General features: G+C 43.4%; 1 protein-coding gene across 1 annotated transcript in view; it reads right to left on the bottom strand.

Annotated features, from left to right (window-relative positions):
* col13a1 (collagen, type XIII, alpha 1) overlaps positions 1 to 19,330 on the bottom strand; it is a gene marked incomplete at both ends in the record, with an annotated part of 91,851 nt that extends 72,521 nt beyond the window's left edge. The window contains 2 exons of the mRNA XM_083696115.1: positions 14,599 to 14,668; positions 19,031 to 19,330. Coding sequence (XP_083552241.1) covers positions 14,599 to 14,668; positions 19,031 to 19,330 — 370 coding nt within the window. The remainder of the gene's footprint in view (positions 1 to 14,598; positions 14,669 to 19,030) is intronic.
* Between the last annotated feature and the right edge of the window lie 5,895 nt (positions 19,331 to 25,225).

The following is a 25,225-nucleotide window of genomic DNA, read 5'->3' as shown; positions in this document are numbered from 1 at the left end:
CTGGAATTCGAACACACAAAGCCCTATACATAACTGACCAACCAGGTTGTCATTGTAAAAGATAATTGGTTCACAGTTATCTGTCTAAATAAAGATTAAATGAAATACAATAAAAGAAGCCTGTTTCTTTCACTCCAACTTTACAGCAGAAATCTCAATTCTTGACGATCACCTCCAGTAAGAGGAGCCAGGAGCTCCTGGGTTCTGTGTGACCACTGTTACCATGTGGAAGAGAAACAGTGTTCTTTCCCGCGGTCCCCTTCCTGTCTCCCCTCAACCCCAGTCTTGGATTAGACTCAATCATCGCTTCCTTGTCAAACTGATATTGACGGACGGTAAACAAGAGGGGGATCTGACCCACACAAACAAAACACACACACACAAACACACACACACACACACACACACACACACACACACACACACACACACACGCACACACACACACACACACACACACACACACATACAAGGGGGGGGGGGTCTAATCCTGGATTACTATGAAGGGCCCTGATAGGCTGAGAACACTGCTACCCCCACCACTACCTTCTGGCCCAAACCACCGTCATCAGCCACCTCAACCTCCTTCCCCCTCCTACAGTAAATTATGATATCAGGTTTATTGTGGATCCGAGCCTGGGAGAGCAGGCGCTTTATCTGGAGGACCGTCTTTACGTTTCACTGTGGGGCCCCAGGTCTTGGCAGACATGCAGAGGGGGTAAGAGCACTGGAAGAACTACATACAGAAGCGAGCCATGGTGCTGGAGCTTCAGGGTTGACCCATGCAGAGAGAGGATGGTATAGAGATGGACCACAAACCTCAAGGAGATTTGGTTAAACTTGTATCACGAGCAACCATATCTGTTTTGATTAATTATTGTATCAGTCTAGTAGCATACAACGTTCCGCTATCAACAATACATTTTGAAATGTGCTATGCAAAAATGTGAGGAATAACACAACTAATTTCAGCAATCTCTATTCTTTGTTGCTTTGACAACGTGTAGTTTGAATCCCCCCCATCCTTTCTTATCACTCAGATTAAACAGACCCTGTAACTCTGTAACTCTCAGTGGCTAGCGGCCCTCCCCTCATTCATTACTGGTAGAAGTGCAGTCTGGGAGAGTGGTCTGTTTGAAGTACAGTGGGAGAGAGGTCCCCAGAGGTCAAAAGGTCAGGCTGAGGTCAGAGCAGACCTGGAACACTAACTAACGCACACATGGGACTTGTACACTCACCATAGATCTTAGATCTAAAGACAACCACACATGCACACACACACACACACACACACACACACACACACACACACACACACACACACACACACACTGTACACACACACAAACATTAAACACACACACACACACACACACACACACACACACACACATGCTAATATTAAAAGCACACACACACACACACACACATCTGCCTGACAACCCACCAAGGGGGCCGTTCTGTAAAGAGAGAGGCCACCGATGCAGTCCCGTCACAGCTCTCCAGCACTGTAAATAACCTTGTTTATCTTGGGGATCAAACGGCTGTTTAACGGCTAGATGAGCAAACCAACTGTCTGGACAGGGGCCTTCTTCTCTCTCTCATTTCACAGCTGGGGAAATCATTGTGAAGGGCTGGTGTCATCATCTAGCCTCTCACACAGCCCCAGGGTGACACGGCAACAGGCCTGACCTCTGACCCCATAAGGACCAGCCAAAGCAGAGATACAGATTTGATAATCCATGCAATGATTACATGTTGCATTTATGGTATACATAAAAAAAGAGGCAGTTCAAAGATTTGGGACCAATGGTTTTGTAATAGGGGGAAAAACATATGGGGAGAAAAATGTATGTGTCAGTGAAAATGTAGTCGCAGAGAGATTTTTTTTACTGAAATTGGCAAGCTATTATGACCTCCCCGTCTCACAAATTATTTTCTGTAATTTCTCATCAAGGAGCTTTGAGTCCTTTGAACAGTGGACCCAGGTCTGGCAGACATGTTCTTCCTCTTTTGAAGTGGGTTTGATGGCAGGTCTTTTGGAAGCCTTGGCTGTGTTGACAGGCCTGTAGCCCTGGCTGCCAGGCCAACCCCTATATCCCTACTTTGGTTGTAAGGCCCTGTAATTGATAAGTGCCCGGCAAGGTCTCTAACTGTGTGAGAAGGAGTGCAGAAGGAGCTGGGGAAATGATTAGCCTTGCTTTACCTATTTGACCTGCACCTCTCGTCTCCCGTGCTACGTTTTCCCAGAACTTGTAGTCCTGTGCTCTGCTCTTTCATAATGGCCCTCTTTGAGTTTGTAAAGTGACAGACAGATGGATGGATGGACAGACGGATGGGCCACATACCAGGGGTGGCCTTAATCTCTGATGATGACGGTTTGATGATTATATTCAACTTGTAGGACCTGGATGAACATTCTGTTCTCAATGGTGCCTGAGAAGAATTCTGAGGTAACTGGTGTCTCAAATAACAATGGAATCTCAGCAATTCAATAGCCTCTCTCATTTCTTTGCTCACCCTGCCAGTGGACCGCTAGAGTCCTTCATTATGGGCTTCTTGGTTGGACTGGCAGCTAGGCTAGGACCCAGTGTCCCTGTTAAAAGCATAGAGCTCCTTCACATTCCTCTCCTCACCTCAGAGAGTTGAAGCACTAACGTGTTTGCAAGACAAAAGGGGAGAAGTAGCTCCGACGTGGGTAGCCTGTGCATTCTTTTGTGAAAGGAGGAATCTGAAACACTCTGGACTTACTTCCAAGTCCAAACAGCAACAAAGCTTCCATTGAAGGTAGAGGAACTGCAATAATGGCCGAATGGGAAATGGATGGATGAAGAGGGCTCAAGGCGAATTCCTGGGTTGCTTTTCTGTACAACTAAACCTTCCAATATTTCCATTCATTTTGAGGTGAATTTAGTGCTATGAATAAAACCAATACACTTACTGTATAGGTCAAATGGACATATTTTGCTCTGAGGCATTTGATTCATTTTGATGAAATTCTTAAGCTTTTAGGGCTGTTGTCATATAACATACCCATTTCAATTTGAGTATTCCAAGTACCTCAAAGTAAGAATTCTGTTTATTATGATTGTGTGTCCTTTCCCTTCCTCACTGATAAATAACTCAAAAAAGGCTAAAATGTCAAGGAACAAGGAAACAGGACCTTTCCTTGACTCTAAAGAGGATAACATTAGAGATGGGCAGTAGATTAATGACGAGGTGTGTGTGTGTGTGTGTGTGTGTGTGTGTGTGTGTGTGTGTGTGTGTGTGTGTGTGTGTGTGTGTGTGTGAGAGAGAGAGAGAGAGTGTGAAACGTACTGTAAGTGGGTTAAAGAAAGCTCTCAGCCAAGATAAACAAAGAGGAGGACATACATCTGTTTAATGGGCCTAATTAGCTCTTGGGAGCGGGGGTTACGGGAAGGAGGGGTGGGACAGCAGGGGGTAAAATTGGGGGTACAAAAGGTATTAGTGCCAGTGGGGGTCAGACTGAGAGAGAGAGACTAAGAGCACGTGTGAGTATGTGTGTGTCTTATGTCCCCCTGAGACCCTTCAGAGGTCTCCAGTACACATTCCCAGATCATTGTGGGTAATTTTAGGGTAGAGAGGGGCAGGCAGGGTCAGAGGGCAGAGCGACCCCTAAGAGGCTCTTTGGCCTGTAATGGATCCAGCTCCCCTGTCCTGGCGGCAGCCTTTGGTGTCTGCTGATGACGTAACTCCACTCCTCCCCTGTCCCTGCCAGCTCTAACGCTCCAGGAAAAGACTGGGCTTGGAGAGGACACCTTGTATAGGAGTGTGATGGGGCTGGCCACTAAACATGGCATTCCTGACATTGTGTCATCCTGGGAGAGAACAGTATGTGTACAGAAGAGAGGCATAGCTTATAGGGGAGAACTCACAGAAGTCCCTCACCTATTCCAATGTAGTCGGTTACTGGCATTTACAATGACTGGGTGACTGAGCTGTAATAAGTGGACAATACTCATACTCATTCATTCTCAAGTCAAATCAGGTCATATTACTATTTTTTATACATGGCCCTTCAATTAAAGTCATATTAAGAAAGTCTGCATTTTTACCAGGCAATGTCACAGTTTGTCACAGTGGCTCTCAGTGCGTCACAGATTCTGCGGGTTATGGTTTCATATGAAAAGGCAATTGAGCATAAGGGGAAATAGTGTAAGCTAAGCCCCAAGCTGATCTACGAAATCAGTGCCTGATGTTAACATGCAGGGGAAAAGGTAACTCATCTCTGGGAGAACCTTCTCATATTTGGACCATCTGGAAATGCCCTTATTGGTACAAAGACAGTATGAAAGCCAAGCTTTTATTAAGAAAAAGCAATTCCTTCATTGATTTGACCTTGCTTTAAAAAAACTAATATTTCAAATACATAAAGTGCTCCCTCTGATGTGTGTGCCCGCCATTACCTATACTTTGAGCTATTCATACATCTTAAAACCATTCACCTGTATGTTCATATGCAGCACCACACACTGAAATAAGTCAGTAAAAAGAATCAAAATCCTAAAATTCAAGGAAGAGCTCTGATTCTAATCCCTTTAATGTCCAGTTGGTGGGAGGGGGGGGGGGTCAGTATATGTGAATATGTCATACATTTTGTTTGACCATTCTTTTAAAAGGACTGGTTAAAGAAAGAAACAGCAGTCAAAAAAGAGAGAGAGACTCTGCTCTCATATTTGTTATGGAAAAAGCTTTAAGGACAGCATTGGTCAGGTCCTGCACATTTGACCAATGTTTGTCAGAGATATGCATCATGTATCACATCTCTGGTAAGCTAGAGGTTGTGTTCCTACATTCCTGAACTTTTTTTTTCAATAAGAAATATATGAACAGGTTTTCCAGAGCACAACCATGTATGTGAAAGGGCAGAACAGACTTTAATGGGTACTAGTGAGCACTTAAAAACAGAACCCTGCGCTAATGTTGTAACCATTCAAATGAATAAAATGCAAAAAGATGCTGAAATATAATCCTGCATCGTTACATGATCCATAGTTAGACAGGACAGTGCAAAAAAGAATAATCTCGTGAAACTCCTACAGTCCTCGGGAGAAGAGCAACATCCATCAAAGTCAAAATGGGCAAATAAACTCATTCCCCCCAATCGAATGTTGATGTTTCAGCCGGAGGGGAGCTGGCAAACACAGAGGTCTTGGAGAATGGTCCTAGAGAGTGACTTTTTCCAGCAGAGCATAATATTATTCAAGGTTCCACTCCCTTGCCCAATCAGAGAGAGTGATGTGAAGCAGATGGCTTCAGCCCCATTAGCCAAGAGGAATACTCATCCACACTCGTAATGGCCCTTAGTAACAATCAGCATGCAAGTGCTTTCATTTCGCTGTTCTCTCAGCGACTTGAAAACGTCAATTCACACGATTCATCTGTGGGGGAGGTGGTACGGGGCCATTTTGGACCCCAGACTTTCAAGTCTCTAATTACCACTGAACTCCAAAGGTGATACATGACCTTTAGCAAATGAGCTACTGCAATTCCAACTACTGTTTCCTATGGTATCATAGACGTCCATAGCCAGTGGGAGAAACACAGTTTTTCCCTCTAAAATTTCAATGAAGAGTGTTGTTGTTGGCAGCATGCCCAGCTCTGTTAACATAGGAGCGTGCTCGCTGTGGGCTGCTCGCTGCGGGCTGCTCTGATGCCCACAGGATGTCTGGAGAGAGCAAGGGGGGCCTAGGCAGACAGTGCCAATGAACAGCCTGGCTCTCAGGTTGGCGGTACGGTGGGGGCCCTCGAGGCTGGGGGCCACACACTCACAAGACACCTGGTATCAAATTTAGTCCCTTGTTTCCTGTACACACCAATTATAGAATAAATGTATCTTAATAACACAAATTAGGTAAGTCATTCTACAGAGACAAAGAGGGCATATTGTTGTTGTCAAAGCTGGATCGCAACCTACTATGAAGGTAACTCCTGCATTCTGCTGAGGTGGTCAGTCAATACATTTTAATCATGACACAGTCAATTCACCCACATAAATGTTGACAGTCCCTATTACACAGAGAGTGTAACATTACTGTACAAAAACATCTTAGTTGAACTGAAAAAAAGTATTTTCATTTAGACTTCCGACAGAGTGGCTCAGGGGGCTGCCTACTACACCTAAAGGGTCTGGCCGTTACGCGATTAGGACATGATTAACTTTCTAAGACAGTGGTTATGTGGTCTCAGTAATTATGAGGATCTATTCAATTTCATGCATAACGTCCAATTGCTGTATGAAGTTATGAAATTCTCTGTGGACAGAGATGATCGGGTTGGATGCTGTCACCTAACAATCCTGTCAGAGCAGAAGAGAGGCCTGTCTGGCTTATGTATTGTAAGATCGAACATGACTTCCTTGACTAATCTAATTTCTCAGTTTAATCAGGCAGATTTTCTGTTGTAACCTATTGTGAGGTTGAGATCGTGGAATGTGTGGAATTTGACCTGGTACTACTGAGATACACACAAACACACCGGGTTATAGTATTTTAGATTGGCACTTATAAGTGACTGAACTGTCTGCTTCACAGAGAATGGGACAAATCTTGAAGTGTTTTCATCCTATATGATGTCTCTGCTTCATTTAGCCTGGAGTTCCTTTGTACTGGTAGGAGTTTCTGCTGATTTCAGTGCCATCTGGAGAACTTTTGAACCCTCTCCAAGCTCCACATCTGAATTTGAAATTGTAGTTTTAGATGTTTGTGTTTGTTGGTTTCAGTCCAAAGAAAATGATCAATTCTTTGCTCCTGCAACGTTTTAAGGGGTTTAGTTCTTCAAAAACATAAGCGCATGAAATGTTCATTGGCCAAATTTCGGTAATATTCTCCAGAACACTCAAAATATAGCTCTGGTATTTCATTTATTCCTTAGAGAATGCAATACTCAGTAGTTTGAAAAATGTGGGCCTACAGTATGGAGACACATAATTGAAGCTGTGAGAGGGGTAATTTTGTTCATTATCGTTCACCTTTTTGCTCAGCAAAAGCATCTTTTACCCTCCATTTTGAAAACCTATGGGCAATACTTCAACTTTGCTTATTTCTCAAGGGCCATGCATGTGCAACTGAAGGGGGAAAAATCTAATCTGCCCCCCTTCTTGTGATCCCTTCCCCTGGTGGGCCAAATGGCCATTGTAAACTGATTGAGACAAGGGAATTGTCTCACTTCGAAGGTGACTCTTTGGGAACATTTGAATACTGAGTGTCATTTGACTGTAACTAATAAGATGATGTCTGATTGGTTCACCGTTACAACAGCTCTTGATTTGATGACATCTCTTTGTCTTTGTCTTGCTGTTGTGGTCTGAGAGTATGCAGGCCATGTGGTCTCTCTCTCTCTCTCTCTCTCTCTCTCTCTCTCTCTCTCTCTCTCTCCATGAGGTTAGCATGTAACATTTCTTATAGTGTATTTGCCTTGTAATAGATGTATTAGTTTACAATGCTATTAAAGCCTCATTTATTCTCATTTAATCACCATTCTTGCTCTAGTCAACCCATTCAACATTTCTTTCCACATAGTGTTAATTAAATTAAGTCTATTAACATTACAGTATACAGAGCCAGAATTCCCTGCCAACCCTTCTTATTGTAACTGCCAACCTATAAGGTTGTACACAACATAGTATAGTTGTGCAGTCTGCATGTGCAGTCTTGAGTTCTTCACATGTTCCTCCATACAGAGATGAATGCAAGTAAACAACTCCTGAAACCCTCTGCGGTCAGGCATTCAGAGACATACATAGCATTGTATTGGCTTTTCTACCCATGATTAAACTGTACCAGGCCAAGACAGCCAGACTCCATTTCGTTCTCTCTTTTCCCCCATTGAAAGCGGAGCAGCTGTAATTGTTCTGGGACACAGTGGTGGAGGTCAGCTTCAATTACATCTCATTCCACCTCTACATATTCACTGTCATGCTTTTATTTATCACAGAAAAAAAAACAATTGGCGATCATTGGTGGTCAACTGGAGCTGAATGACTATGCATTTCCTCAAACCTATTCAGGCAACATGCACAGCAGCAGCCAATGTGAAACTAGATACATAGCTACAGTACATAGCTCAAGCTGTAATTCAGCTGTAAGTGTCTCCTTGACCGATTTTTTCATGAGTCCCCCAAAAAAATGTTTTTCAGATATTCCTTGCCGTGTAGACTGCAGACTAAATACTCTCTATATTTGCTCGACCTTTCCTCAAATTCAATACGGAGGGGAGGCAAATACTCATAAAGGTGTTCCTTCCTGAGTGAAGCATTAAGAGTTGGCCGTGAAAGTTCTACAAACAAGTTGCTAACAAGCTTAGGATGTGAGTGTTGTATTGGAGCTGGAACAGTGGGAGGATGTCAGGACTGTTATGTGAAAACCAGATGGTCAGTTAGTGACTATTCTGTCCAGTGTCCACCTTTTTCTCTCACCTACTACCTCAGTTAGGTTCACCTCTCTCTCTCTCTCTCTCTCTCTCTCTCTCTCTCTCTCTCTCTCTCTCTCTCTCTCTCTTTCCCTTTCCCTTTTCCTCCCTCCCTCAGCCATGGCTTGTGTCTGCTACAGGCGACATAGCCCTCCCAACCCTTCCCAAGTATGGCCACTCACTGGCAGCTGCGCTGAAAACTAATCACGGGCGAAGAAAGGGGATCCGCCAGCCCCTCTTCCTGTCAGCAGAGATGTCAAGGTGAACTTGGGGGCTCCTTAAATAACCGGCCCCGCGACCTCTTCACCCCCACCCCGCCACAAAGACTAGAGGAAGCCTTTTGTTTACAAGGGCAATAGGGTCCTTTTGGACTACATGTGTATCTGCGGGGAGGGCAGCGATGGATTATCTGGATTTACTGCACTGGGTTAATTTAGGTGCTGTGCTGTGTGTTCTCCCAGTGTCTCTCTCCTTGCTTTCGCTCTCTCTCTCTCTCTCTTTTATACACACACACACACACACACACACACACACACACACACACACACACACACACACACACACACATATCCTTCTCTTTGAAGTGGCACTACTGTCGGTGCATTGGTCTGTCAGCAGGCAGGCTATGGGCATGCTCTGAGTGCCCAATGTGCCAGTTGCCCAATGTGCGCCACAACCCAGTGGGGATACTGGCACTGGAGCCACACTGACAAGTGCAATACCAATTACATTTTGTGTCAACACTGCCATTAATGACACTTGAGAAAACCAGCTTGTTTCAATAATTCATAACACAATAAATACAGTGGCCTGCGTAAGTAATGGGACTTCTTTTGGCTCTATACTCCAAAAGTTTGAATGTGAAATAAAAAAAATAAAAAAATGACTATGAGGTTAAAGTAAAGACTCACAGCTTTTGGGTGGAGGGGTGGTTGGAGGGGGTGGAATCAGGAGGTGGGTGGAAAGGTAGGTGGAGGCGGTGGGTGGAGGGGGGTGGGTGGAGGGGGGTGGGTGGAGGGGGTGGCTCAGCTATGACAACCATGCCAGGCTGCCAGCCCCTGTGGCAGGGGGCTGATTACAGCTCTCAACTCTGCATATGGATTTCCCTCGGAGCGTGGCCAGGTAAACTGTCAAAGCCCACTTCCTCCCTCTCTGGCGGCAGGCTTAAAAGGCCTTTATCCCCCCCCGTGCCCCCTTCCTGTTATCAGCCATTCCCCCATTCCCCCTTTTTACCCAGGATTAATCCTCCCAGATGGAGAGGACGTGAGCTCGTGCCCCAGCTCTTTTCCAAAGCAATAGTCCATGTTGGCCTGTCCCAGGAAGTTGTCCAACCAGTGATATGCTATTCCAAAGATAGAACTGCAGCCCCCATTTCCACATACACACACACTCACACACACACACACACACACACACACACACACACACACACACACACACACACACACACACACACACACACACACACACACACACACAAACAGACCCCCCCCCAGCTTAATGTTAGTCACTATTACACAAAGCAGCTAAATCCTGGGAGTTAGGGTTCTTTAGCGAAGCGGAAATGTGTTTGACAAGAGGGGGAGGGTGGGGGTCTCTCTCGGTTTTCTCTTTTTCGTGACTTGAAAGTCACTTTTCTCTTTTTCATCCAAGAAAGTGCCACTCAGCTTGTCCAACTAACAATGTGTTGATTTAACTCAAGTCACCTCAAGTCAAGGAATTCAGGGCGCCTGGATTCAATCGCATGGTATAATTATACAAATAAGACTAGCTTATTTCAAGTTCATATCATACTGTTATTGTCTCTAATGCACTCTCCATGCTCCAGTTTTATAACAGCATAAATATGGATGTAAACACTGTTAATGACAGTGGCGACAAACACTCCCTCACACACGTTTTCACACCCATAAATCAGGGGGTTAACGTATACATGCTGTATCCTCGATTCTGAAAGACACAGACTCCAACAATGCTTCAGTTACAAATGTATCCCTCCCTCTCTCTCTGTCTTTATCTGACTGTGACACCAACTTCCTGTTGCCATAGCTCTCATCGTTACACAACATCACCTCACACAATGTCATGAGCATTCATGAGAATTACTATACTTGAATTAACTATACCATACTTTAAAGAAAATCAACTAAATAATTTGCCTTACAAAAATATATCTATTCATACAACTGAGGGCTATATCACTATGATAATCATTAAAAAAATTTGTGTGTATGTGCATTGGTTCAACTGATACATTTCCTGAACATTTTGGAAATGTTGTTCACCCCTCGACATGAACATGAATATGTCTGATTGGTGCATTTTGTGCCAATCAAAACAGTCTTAAACCCAGAGGCTTCGTGGAATATTCTAATCCAGGCTAAGAATATATGAGGCTGTGGCTTGAAACATGGCTGACAAACATGTGACCATGACTGTGAGGTAATTGGAAGGTGACACAGGGTCTTACTCATCCCAGCTTTCCACATCTCTGTGTTTAGATATGAGAGCATGTGACGCTTAGACATTCACAGATGTACAGTACACACATCCCTGCATAGCCAGACTGTTGATGTGGACCACTCAGCCATCAAACATGTCTGAGTGTTTATTCCAGGCAACTTAGTTTCAAACAGCATGTCATATCAGTGCAGAGGAGGCTGGTGGAAATAGAAATCAGAGGACGAGTTCATTGTAATGCATGAAATGGAATAAGGAATTGTATGAAACATGTTTGATACCATTCCTTATTCCATTCCTTTGATACCATTCCCTACTCAATTCATACATTACAATGAGCCCGTCTACTGATTTCTGCCTCCACCAGCCTCTCCTGTATCAGTGGTATAATTGCATTGAGGAGTTGTAGGAGATAACAATTGTGATAAACAAATGAAAACTGAGATGTATAAAACATGCTAGCTACCCAGCACTGTTTTAGCATGTTCTACCAAGAGGTGATTTTTCAGAGGCTGCTCACAAACATGTCAAGCCCAGAATACAACCTGGGCTTGACGGGTGTCCTTCAAGTGAAATACTGTACACACACTGACCTCCAGTTAAAAAAAAACACATCCACCACTCAACACTGCACAGTGCATCTCCTCTCCTCTACCAAAGGAACAACAGTGCCTCAACAGCCAGTCAAGTGAAGCAACCAAGAAGGTCACAAGCAGTCAAATTACTATCCTGTTGAATTTTCAAGGACATTATTGAAGAGCTCTTCCAGGTGACAAAAGGCCTCATCAGAAGACTAATCTATGCTCAATCTGACCTCACCTCTGTACTATTAAACAATAGCAACAACAATATATGTATGTTTCTGTACTGGGGTTCTTGAGGACCCCCAGTTAAGTGAGGGCTTACTTTGCTCCGGTCGCCTGGCACTGAAAATAAACAACGGAATGGGAGCCATCCGAACACTGTGTGCTGCCCTGATTGGCAGGGGCCAGGTGGATGCTGGGAGGGCTGTATAGCCATATATACATACACATATCCCAGAATGCACTGTTTCGGCACCAAGGGTGGCCTGCCAAGGGACAACAGTGTGTCTGCACGCCGTCATGCTCAACTGAACCAGGCCACCTGTCATTGTTGTTAACTATAAAGAGGTGCATGTCGAGTGGACAAGTGATAATGGACAGTAGATACAGTGGCCTGTGTAAGTAATGGGACAGTGAAGCATTTTTTCTTCTTTTGGCTCTACACCTTAAAAGTTAAGAGGTTAAAGGATAGATTCTCAGCTTTTATTTGATGGTATTTGTGTACATATTGGTTTCACGATTCAGAAATTACAACACCTTTCATTCCCTCTTTGTCAGCCCTAACCCCAACCTAAAAGTAATAGGACAATTGGCTTGACAGGTTTCTGGTTTGTCCGGTGTGTTCCGTCACATCATTTGTGCAGGCATATGAGATCTGTCAATGTCTAGTATTGATTCTAGGCTTTGCATTTGCCTTTGGAGTCTGTCAAGAGATATCAATGAAAGTCAGGGAGGCCATTATGAGGCTGAAATATCAGATAAAATCGATCAGAAACATAGCCTAAACCTACCAAAATCAACCTTTTGGAACATCACCTCAGAAATGGCAAATGGCCAGACTTCTACAGTGGACTTTCTTTCTATGTACACAAATACCATCAAATAAAAGCTGAGAATCTCTACTTTATCCTCATAGTAATTGTTTAATTTCAAATCCAAACTTTGAGGAGCCAAAAGAAGAAAAATGCTTCACTGTCCCATTACTTACACAGGCCACTGTATTTATTGTGTTATGAATTATTGAAACAAGCTGGTTTTCTAAACTGTCCTTAATGGCAGTGTTGACACAAAATGCAATTAGTATTGATCTTGAAAAGACACTTAACCCTAACCCTACCTGACAGTTTAGCTTAGCAAACCATAAGTTAAGAATTACATACAGTATCTTGATTTGGGTCAAAACAAAATCTCTTTTAATAGTTCAAACGTTTGTTTTTACATTTAAAAAACATTTTTTGACAAACAAATTTACTCTAACCCTCAGACGCACATTTAACAGAAGTCTGTGCTATGGGACCAGGAACTCACAAACATTCTGGCCTTGCAATAAAAACACACACACCATCTGGGAAGGCCCGAGTTAAAAGGCTCCCACACCTGCAAAGAGACGGCTGCTCTCAGAAGCTCTGACAGCACGTCCACCTTAACTTGTTTTTACAGGACCTGCTGAGACACTTACCGGTCAGTTAAAACCCTGACATCCTATTGACAAGTCCAATTAGCACTAATGTGTGTACGCTCTCACCTCCCCTGGTTCTCACAGGTTCACTCAGGCCGCACACACACACACACACACACACACACACACACACACACACACACACACACACACACACACACACACACAGACACAGACACACACACACACACACACACACACACACACACAGACACACACACAAAGACACACACACACAGACACACACACACAGAGTCGCACTCTTGCCTACCTAATTACTTAATGATTGACACCTGGGGGCTAGAGCAGGGAAATAGGTGGGCTTGGAGACTGAGGGGGTTTTGTTTCATATTAACAATTCAGCTTGCTTACCACCACTGAAAGCTTAAGATGAGATCACCACCCCCTACAAAAAAAATCATTTACTGTATGTTTCAGAATTGTATTTACAGAAGTGCAAACTGTCTAGTGTGATGGATGAGTATTTCCGATAGAGTAAGTATGGATGCCTCTTGCTGGTCTACCCAGGCCCTTATATTCTAACTACAGGGTCTATTGTGTGGTGGATGTGTCTAGTTATCAAGGGCCTGCCGTGGCTGCCCAGGGATGCCCTGATGATGGCACCACGTCACACCAGCTTGCATCATGACCCAATGTGACACAAAATGCCTGCCGACCACTGCCGACAGCCAACTGTGCCCAAAATAAACTTACACCTGTCGTCATGGTGAAGCTGGCCTGAGGGCACAAGTGCAAAAGGAGGGCAACATTTGGCATGTACAGTATCAAGTGTGGCAGATAGTTCTATACCAGTAAAACCTGTTGGATCCTTGTCATTTGTTGCCCCTCCTAAAACGGAGGCTATGAAATTCCTCATTGTACTGTGGACAGCGCCAAAGCCTACTGTATCAACATCCATTTATATCCCCTTTACTTTGATCTGGAGTGTCTCACCCTCTCCAACCTTGCTGTGACACTTTTAGTGTTTGTATCATTTGCTTTGTTATCAATAATGGCTGTAGGCACACACTTAGGACAAACAAAGCTCACACAAGTTGTCAGTAACTCACATCAATCAGCTTTGAATCATAAATTTGCCGTTACATGTGTTGGATGTTATAAAACAGCTAAGATAACCTTGTTTAAACCGCCTCTCTCGCCTCCCACTTATTGCATGGGTGTTGTCAACTGTTGCTATGGCAACCCCAGTACAATGAATGATTGCAATCAATAGTATCACCCTCATAAAAATGTTTTAAGGAGGGCAAACTCTGCACAGCCCAAAGAGATGAAACCAAAGCAGGATTTGAACAGCACAGATTAGTCGCAGTGGCTAAAATGCATCGATTACAGCTGAGCACAGCTGCAGAGGTGTGCTAAAGTCAGTCAGAGGAGGGGTGAGGGGTGAGAGGTGAGGGGTGATGGGTGAGAGGGATAGAGTTTTACCTGGTGGACACACACAGCTATGGGGCGCTTCTCTGGCTTCTCGTGTCTTGGGCAGTTGAGACGCTAGTTTCTGCATTGGAAAAAAAACATCCACAAAGGTTAACATTTATTGAAAAAAAACGACGGTGATGATGATGACATTGGACTCTAACATTAATCAAGTCATCTTAATCAAGGTATCAAAGTTTGGCTGTTGACCTCATTAGATAAATAAACTTGGTGTGAATTATTGTTGTTGTTGTTGTTGTTGTTGTTAACAATTACATTTTATTGACATTTCTATCTTACTATGAGAGGAATGTCAATGCACTGTTTACAGAATTCAATGTGCTAGGCCTGATGTTAGCTGTTATTCTAAGCATCAGTTCAATAACATACATGAGTATGGTACGCCTATGTTCCTACTACTATCACTGACTAAGATATTGCACATTGGAGGTGAAAAAGTGATCTTGATATAATCTAACAACTAAAAGTTAACATACATGTTATAGCCCTTCCATGAGTACAGCTGAGGCCTGTGAGATACTGTGCCGTTACAGTCATGTCAAACTTGCCAGACATGCTCATAAAAAAGTGGCTGGCTTGAGATAGTGAGGAGATTAAAAGCCAAACGCTCTCGTCATTCAATATTAAAAACTCTCATGCGAAATCAATTCCCGAACCGCATTCTGACATATTTCTCTTAACCCACTTTATATTAATCATGAATAGTTTCCAGGAATTTATTTGGTTGACACTGGCAAGCCCCTCTCTTTCAGCTGGATAACTCTTTAAAAAAGACAGGCCACTGTGAGCCAGCTCCTGATCTCTAAAATGCCAGGTTTAAACCCTTTACAAATAACACCACATACAGCCATTTGTCAAGCATTCTTCCACCTGGATAATGGAAGACATTGATGCTCCTGGATCTGAGCAGTCAAATATGACACTAAAAGGTGCCACGACCACATCAAGGGTCACAATTGATAACAGAATAGGAAAGATTGCAGAGAGGAGGGAAATATGTAATGAGAGAACTTCAAAACATTGTTATTAACCTAACATGTACCATTCACTTCTGCATTGTGTTTGCAGGCAACATTTGGTTTTAGCCTTTCTACCAAATAAGGTGAATTATTTAGGCTAAGAATGGATAGGGAGATCTCTGTACAGGCTCACTTGAAGGTGATAACAGGTATTGTGTATGTGGATGGTGGTGGAGGGAGGGGGGGCTTAGTTATGGTGCATACATAGCAGCTGAGGTGCTCACTCCTTTTGGGAAAGAGGGGAGAGAGGGTAGAGAGGAGAAGTGAAGGGGGGGGGGGGGGGGGTACATTCTCCGCCTCTCTGCCTCCTCACTTTAATGGTAACCCGATGCCAGAGTTTTTGATCTGGTTTTAACATTCTATTTTAAAAGGATGACAAAACGTTTTACTATCCCAAAGTCAGATTAATACTAATACCCTCTGACTTTGCTGCCCAGGCTGGGGAGCATTGGTGTGAGGCACGCTGTCCTCCTTGCCCTGTCCTGTTCTGGCTACATCTCTGTTACTGGACTCAGGGACTATAGGGACCTTGGGGAATATTCCTTAGTCCTGCCGTGAAACCAATCCCCCATTTGAGGTGACTCAAGCTGAGTCTTCTACCAGCCCAGCCATTAACACATGGGTATCGTCAATCACATGGTCCTAAACCCTTTAGCACCAGGTCATATAATGTGTTATTGATCCTTTTCTAATCAACAAGCAGAGTGTTGAATGTACAGATGTGATTGATTGATAAACGTTGAGACTCTGCAGACTCTGCTCCCTGATAGCATGGACTGTATAATCAGGGGTGAAGGAACTGAGTGAAGCTTTCCGACAATGCTTTAAAAAGGGGGGCCTAAATCAATACAAATCTACCATAGACAACCTATTATTGTGAGGCTGTATTTCATTTGTGAATGGCCTTGTAGACAAGAACTGTTAGAAGGCTGAAAGTCGGAAAAAAATATATCATCCCCTTAATAATATCCCCTTGTTTTCCAAAGTGCTCTCAGACCTGATCCCTTAGCTGAAGCACTATGAGAGTTTAGCCCTAGTGTATGTGCAGCTCTGACTGTGACGAAGCACAGAGGCCACCTAGGGCACTTCTCCTAGAGTATGTTGTTTGCATTAGCCTGTCTGACTAGCACGTGGAACATTTAACACACACACACACACACACACACACACACACACACACACACAAACACACACACACACACACACACACACACACACACACACGTTAATTCTTCTGTGAGCTACAATACAGCAGTATTACAAACAGTGGAGTGGAGTTGGCGGCTATGTGCTCAGCGATGGTCTGGCTGCCCAAAACACCTCAACACTACAATATACTTTATATATATATATATATATACACTGTACTTTACACACCGTTGGGTGACAAATCAGTTGGGACAAGCGCGAGGAAACCGGGGCAGGGGGAGACCGTATTTCTTACTTTTCCACACCTCTGAATCTGGACTGAAACTAACACCAAGCTTCAGCACTGAGAAATGTGTACTAGGCCTCAGCCGAACCATCGGAGACCACTTTGTGGTTAATTGTTCATGTTAAACAGGCCACTTTTAGGGTGAGATAATGGTGTGTTCAGGGGGAGTTTAGGGGTATGAGGAGTATTTAGGGGTCTGAGCTAGCACAAGTGTCGCCCAAGACTTTTGATTTTGCTCCATTTTACTGAAGGCTTGTTGTCACACTTTTGAAAGATTACATTTTGATGGCAAATATATATGTCATTCTTTAACATATGCCACAGTGGTATAAACTGTAAAGAAATGTCAGCTTGCAGATTTAATTGAAACATAACTACTGTGCTTTTAATCAGATGCTGAGCAAGAAATGTGTCTATAGACTACAACATTTTAGAAAAAAAAAGAACCAGAAACATTATCCAATAAGCTACGAGAAGCTTCCTCTAATCCAAGTGTGATTGGAAAATAGTGGGAAATTATTTAAGCCTGAACAAATCACATTTTCCATACAGTATTCCAACTTCCAGTCAATAATAAAAAAAGAAAGAAAAAAAAAAGTGGTTCTGCACAGTGTTGTGTGAGACACTCAGAGGCAGTCCTCTAAATCTCCGCCACATCTGCTGTTGCGTCACATTAATAATGGGTATTTATACAAACACACCTAAACAAAGAGATGAACCACAATGCTCCAGGCAAGATTGGAGAAGAAGTATGCTCAATGCAAAATACTGTAGATTAGAAGACTTATCAGATCCTAGGGATATTTGTGACATACTGTATAGGCTACACAACGCCAACTCTAACTTTAGGGACCTTTCATTTTCACAGTAACTTTACTCATGCACTGAGGGGGCAGATAGTTCACGTTTTTTCATCGTGAATTTCAAATAATATATCTGTCTGTTTTTAAGTTTCTTAATGGTCCCATGTGAGAAGTGGCCCTATGTGCTACAGCAACCTCTTTTCTGCCGTGACAGTGTCTGGAACCTGTGAGTCTCCTGGCTCCTGCAGTGAGCGCGACTGTGCATAATCAGTGCATGTTCAATGATGTCCCCAGCGAAAGTGTAGGGGGCATGATAAACAAAGCTAGGCTACAGCAAACGGGAAGGGAAAACAGAGGCCCTGCGGGACTTCAATCACAGGAGAAGAGGTTGTTAGTCTAGCTGTGGAAGTGGTCAATTAAAGGCCAGCACAAGGGCGCGTTGAAAAGCCCGTTTCAAAACAACAGATGTGATCCCAGGGTCAGTCCTGTTATCTAAACCATGATGCCCAGAAGATGCGCCACATCATTGTGTTATTCTGTTTCAATGCCCAATGGGAAAACCGGGAAACAAATTGTACAGGTCTGAATTTGACACACCACGTCCATGACTGCCAATCCGAATAATTTAGCGGTGGGATTGATTAAACTGGATTGTAACCTATGACATATGAATTGTATAATTGTCAATGACATATGGCTATTATAAAATGCATATGTCATAGGTTACAATGCAGTTCAATCAATCTCTTAAAAAACAATTAAACACTATAACTTAGAACATTCAAACCTAACCCGTGCTTGTTATGACATGGGCAACTGGTCTAATTCCAATCGGAACTGAGCAGTTGCCTCGGCCACTTGAGGAATGAGCGAGTAGACATCGATATGGGATACGCATCCTCTCCACATCCTTTCAAATTAGACGTGTAATGAAACACACAAATATATTCTAAAATATGTATATAATATGTATAAGGAAATAAATATTTGCCTTGTGAGACTGAATAGACATTTTGAATAAAGTGCCGAATAAAGCGCGCATGTGTGATTCAGATTGACATTGCAATATTGCATATGAGTAAAAAACTTACAAGGCCAATAACTAGCTATTTAAATGTTACCTTTGCTCTAATCGGCATGGAATGAAGTGTTCACAGAGCGCTTACCTCCTCCAAAATCTGATCTATTCGCCCCAAGATAACGGGTTCCACCTGCTCAAGAGTGATCCATGCGGAGAGCTGCGTATCCCTCTGCTTTTCCAGATTCAGTATCCTGGACTGCAGCTCTGTGGTCCTCAGGTAAATCAGAATGCCGACTCCAAGTGACAACAAGGATAATGCGATGCACACAGTTATACCAGACAAATCTCTCCAATTCCTCCAAAAAGGCTTTTTGCAAGGGTGCTCGCTGCAAGTCCTCTCCACTCTAACTTTACCAACAATTCCCCACTTCTGATCTTCTTCCATGTTAGTAATACGTGTTTATTAGATTTGTATACACCACGAAATTCCAATATTCATCAGGAGAAAGATGCCCCGCGACTACGGTAGGAATCCCAACGACCTAACTTTTGGACAAGTGGGGTTGCCTCGGGCAAGTCGCAGCTGTCCTCCCCGCAACTATCTCACTATCTTCAGAGTCTATAGCAAAGTCGCCTAATAATATTACACATTCTGTATATTTGGATCAATCAATTAGTCATGTCCGATTCGAAAGCGAGCTCTATTCATTTGCCGTGTGGTTCAGCCTTGCCATTTGATGAGGAGGTCTTCAAAGCGGTCCTGCAGGGTCCCACAGTCTACTATCTCTGCGAGATCACCAGTCAGAGCGCTCGCTGAAACCCGACCCACCACTACACTGAAGTGGTTACCATGGGCCTTTTGCTCCACCGTAGCGTGTGCATGCTCCTCCTATGAGTTTATTTAGGCTAAATGTCGGGGCGGGATTCACGTCGGTGTTGCTGCCCCCTTTGATCTAGCACTCGCGGAGGATATTTTTAGACGCACGTCCAGATACGAGTCGAACATGTTGGTAAACCTTGATCGCTGATATTGACACTTCCTCAGCAAGTCACTTCCTCTGGAACATTGTAAAGCAAGCAGTGTATTTACGCTACATACATTACACATCTGTATTTAGGGATGAATCTGTTTTTATTCAATTAATATCTCTGACCAAGGCATGACAAATAGATAATAGTAAACTGTGGCTAAATTAGCTCTTTCGTGCCTTCCCTGTTCAAATAAATATGTGTACGCCCTCTTTAGGTTACACTGCTTTATATGATAAAATAATAATGCAATGTTAATGGGCATTTTAATCTGCCTTGCCCATTCATTCAAGTTATCAGGAATTCCTGGGTCAAGGGTTATATAGGCAGAAGATGAAAGCATGACAAGAAGAGATGATGACAAAAAAAATAATCAGATTGATAAATGTTGTCTGGTGCCAACATCAACCCCACCCTGCTTGTTAGACCAGTAGCAAGTTCATAAAAACGTTTCCTGTAGTTTTTCCAGGATGCAACCCTAACCATTTTCACTCTGGACCCCAATCAATGGCACCATCATGGCCTCTGACACAAAGAGTGAGAGTTTTCCCACAAGGCAATCTGGTTGACTCTTAAATGTTTTTAAATGCCTTATTGCTCTGGTTGCCCAGTGGACAGAGGATGTGGCCCGGTCAGTTGGGAAAGACAAACATCCCTCCCCCGTAGATTAGTTTGGGCCATTGTTTCACCCACAGCCAAATAACAGTGTTTAGCTCAGTCTTTGAAGTATAATGTCTACCACCCCATTAAAATGATCCAGCCAGAGGCACACTGGGTCTGTTTGTGCCACTTTGTTTGGCCAGGCCTTGTATGGCTGGTGTGTATGTGTGTGTGTGTGTGTGTGTGTGTGTGTGTGTGTGTGTGTGTGTGTATGTGTATGTGTGTGTGTGTGTGTGTGTGTGTGTGTGTGTGTGCGTGTGCGTGTGCGTGTGCGTGTCTGTGTCTGTGTTTGTGCGTGTCTGTGCATGTTTGGGGGGGACATTACTGTTAAAACAGTTGTTTTTCACCAAGGTGCTGAAATAGAAAGGACTGATTGTATCACCAGAATTGCAATTATTTTAAAACAATGTGATTTGACCATTTAATTGTGACTGCCATTGACTACAACATACTATACAGTAGCCTCTGTGTCCACAGTAGGAATGACAATGGAGACCTACAGAAACCCTATGCAACCTTAGCCTTTTCAATAACCATGGAAGATGGCATTCAGTTCATTCCAAATTGGGTCCCTTATTTGCAGTATCTCTAACAGGGCAGGGAGAGTAGCATTGCTCCCTGCTAGCCTGAGGACAAAAGGACACTTGTCCCCTGGATGGAGTGCATGTGAGAGCTGGCACTAGGGAGAGTATTTGGCACAGCAGAAGAGCTGCAGTGGATTGAACAGACAGAATGGCATCTGAATTGGATGCTGAAATTAATGGAGAGAGAGAGAGAGAGAGAGAGAGAGAGAGAGAGAGAGAGTGTGTGTGTGTGCGTGTGTGTTTGTGTGCGTGCGTGCGTGCGTGCGTGCGTGAGTGCGTGCGTGCGTGCGTGCGCTGTGTTTGCACTTTACGATGCCTGCCAGGCATTCTAGTCAGTCGAACATACCCGGTCCACTCGGGCCATGCGTAGACTCTTAGGTGAAGTCTGTAGTCATGGTTACTACTTCAATTCTGCTGGGAAATAACTGATGGATCTGTTTATTACATCAGAGAGCGTCTCAATTGTCTTAGAACATTATTGTCTCAGGACAGTTATTGTCATACTGTATGGTAGGCTAATAACAAGTTATTCTACTTGCCAAATAAGGATAGCCTGATTGCTCATTATTCTAAATAAAGTATCCATATTAGAAAGCGGCCACGATTAGAAGTACAGCCAGTGCATTGGAAGAGTGGGACAGATTGAAATGCATGAATATATCAATTTCTGTGTTCTCTAATGATATCCTATCGCTGGATATTGATTAATCTCTAAAATTGCAGGGTGCGTAGGTTTTAATAACTGCAACATTTGTTTGCTGTCGGGCTGCCTGTAGCAACTACAGCTGTGGCTTTGCAGTAGATGACTCGCTGGCCACCAGAAATCAAGACTGTCGACCTCAAGCAGTGGCTGTCTAATTACATTGACAAAACCGCACGGGTGGTTTCGATTATGGCTGGATTTCCAGGGGACCACAGAAAGCTTTAAAAAGCTAATAGAGAATTTCCTGACTTGCGTCTTGAACTGTAATTGTAGTCAGACAGGAGATGGTCCCTCTACTGTCAGCCACATCTTAGGATGCCCATGGTCCTCCTACCAAGGTTTATGACTTAGTGACTCTGCTCCATCCAGTGCTTGTAATGAACCCAATGCAGTAAGCCCTTGTAATTACAACATTGACATGGCCAGCTGGCTTTATGATTCTGAGGGCTAAAAATCGACCTTGAAAGTGAACTGCGTAAAGAAACACATTTATTTCAATCATAGTATTAGACCAAATTAAATCTGTTTTGTCCCTTACCAGCATCACAGCTGTGACCCAAGGCATTTTAACTGGCATTTGTGAATGATGACAGAGTGAATTTACCACTTTACAATTATAACTGAGCGATGAACTCCAGCCGTATTCCCAAACATTCACCTCACTATTCAATATTCCCCAACATTCACCTCACTATTCAATATTCCCCAACATTCACCTCATTCCCAAGTATTGAGGCCTACAAACATAAAGCTCTTGAGGGCCACTAAAAATCATGAAATCTGGTACGCAGAGTGCAAGGGCATCTGATTACCATTGCAACATGACAATTTTCTAGTCAACTGCTTAGTAATCATGCTGTGAGCCCAATCCCCCTACATATGCAGTGGAATCTACATTGGTTAATGCGTTCTCTGTCTCTAAAATTAGTGTGAGACCCACTGAAGTGGCAAATCACTTTGTACCCAATTGAGGAGTAGAATTAGCTCTGCTCCCTGTCAGAGAGACAGTTTATTTATTTTAACTGCACTCTGCAGTTAACTGCACTGGTCTTTATTCCATATGGTGAAGTACCAGTTCCTATTTGATAACATGAGTAGTGGTGTGTATTAAAAAAGGCAAGGATGACCTTCTCTCCCTCCCCCCCTCCCCCCCCCTCTCCCTCTTCCTCTCTCTCTCTTTCTCTCTCTCACACACACACACACACACACACACACACACACACACACACACACACATACACACACACACACACACACACACACACACACACACATACACACCTACACACACACACACACACACACACACACACACACACACATACACACACACATACACACACACACACACACACACATACACACACACACACACACACACATACACACACACACACACACACACACACACACACACACACACACACATACACACACACACACACATACACACACATACACATACACACACACACACACACACACACATACACACACACACCCCAACCCCTGCACTCCAGCCAGTAGCAGGAGGCAGCTCCTTCAAAATGCACAATGCTTTATTCATTTAATCCACAGTAGCAGAATACCTTGCGAGCAGGTCTTACAATAGTTAATATTCACTACTCGGCAGGGTTTGACATGTATGGAGATCTGACCTTTAACTATCAATGTGTGGTACAGTTGGCCTACACTGATATATACTGTTACCCATACAGTACACTGATGTCTTCATGATGAATATGGAAAATAAGTCAAAAGAGTATTTCTATTCATAAATAGTCCAAATGAGCAGCCAATGATGACATGAACATATCCTAATAACTTATCAATTGATAATTTTATGAACCTTGGGATTAAATCTTGGTGTGAAGGGGGTCTTTGTGTGAAGGCATTGCTTAGTTTGGTTGACTTCCTGCATGCCCACATCAGAGGGTATTTTTAAAGTGGTTACATAATGCTTGTGTTCTTTTTGGGTTGTTAAAACATATGTTGCGTAACCTGTGACTAATTTGGTAAACATGAGTGTGTCAGATTGACCACAGATCTACCTGTTGGCATGTGAGTAAATGTGTGGAACATTTAATCTATAAGTCACTGTTAATGAGTCAACGTCCAGCTGTGTGTATTTCACTACATGGGGAAACCATGTAACTCTATGATCCGCAATTTGAACAAGCTAATTGCCTCTCTAGCAGTCAGACACATTTATGGCTCCATAGCAGAAAGTTTCAGCTGTCCAACCAATCACAGAACTACAAGATAATGAAAGAGGGGACATCACTCTCAAGCTGAGTTGTTTTTTTTTCTCCAAATGAGGCAATCACCCTAAATGGATGGGCGAGGCAATTGTTATGATTCATCTTGAACTATCAGTCCTCTGCCCTGTCTGGTGTGATGCTTAGTGGAAACCTCTTGAGTACAGGAGGATGTTCCCAGTCCCTAAGGCTAATTATTACTGATCACCTGCAGGTGTGTCCAGTGAAGGGCTTGTCCTGTGAGGACCTGTCCATAGCAGCATGCTAACTCCATTAACAACTATACAGAGAAAGGCCCTGTCCTGTCCATAGCATCAGGCTAATTCCATTAACAACCATACAGAGAGTGCGTCATGAGGTCACACTTCTATTTCTGGGATTGGACCACCATGCATGCACCAATACAAATCCTAACTCGAGATCTGCATGCATAAAATCTAGCATTGATGTCAGTGGGGAATTTGCTCAATAATTCCACTTACGCGCACAGATTTCGAGTTAGGATTCCACCCAAAGAGAGCATACTCTTGCCACAAAGACTATTGAGGAAGTAAAGGTTTTCATATATTTTTTAATAGTTTAGTTTACCACAGTATGAAGCAGCTTTTAAATATCGAAATTACAACCTCTATATCAAATCAAACAGTCTGCTAAAACAATTTTTTCCTGACTTACAAACAAGGTCTAATTTGGTCCAATATTTTCATAATTCAAACAACAGGCTCCAAAAGACATGCTTTGAAAGGGCAGAGCAGAGAGTAGAGGGATGAGTCAATAAACATCTGGCCTGTTCTCACTGAGGAAAACCACATCCATGGAGAAATGCACCAAGTGCTTATTACACGTCTTTGGGTCATCCTCCTCCCATTCGTGCCCCCCCCCCCCCCCCACACACACACATATACACCCACCCCACCTCACCCCCATCTACCAACATTCGCTTTGAGCCTGGCGAGGTTGACGTGTAATGACGTGTAAGCAACGACAAATTAGAACCAGCTACTCTGAGGTTTCACCAAGCAGGGAGTTGTCGGTCGAGCCCAGATGTGGAGCAACAGTTGCTTTAACGAAGAAAGAAAAACAATACGAGGCGATGGAGGGAAAAA

Source organism: Argentina silus (assembly GCF_951799395.1).
Source record: "Argentina silus genome assembly, chromosome: X".
NCBI lineage: Eukaryota > Metazoa > Chordata > Actinopteri > Argentiniformes > Argentinidae > Argentina > Argentina silus.
The sequence above is the reverse complement of the archived record's forward strand: the minus strand, read 5'-3'. Positions and strand labels throughout refer to the sequence as shown.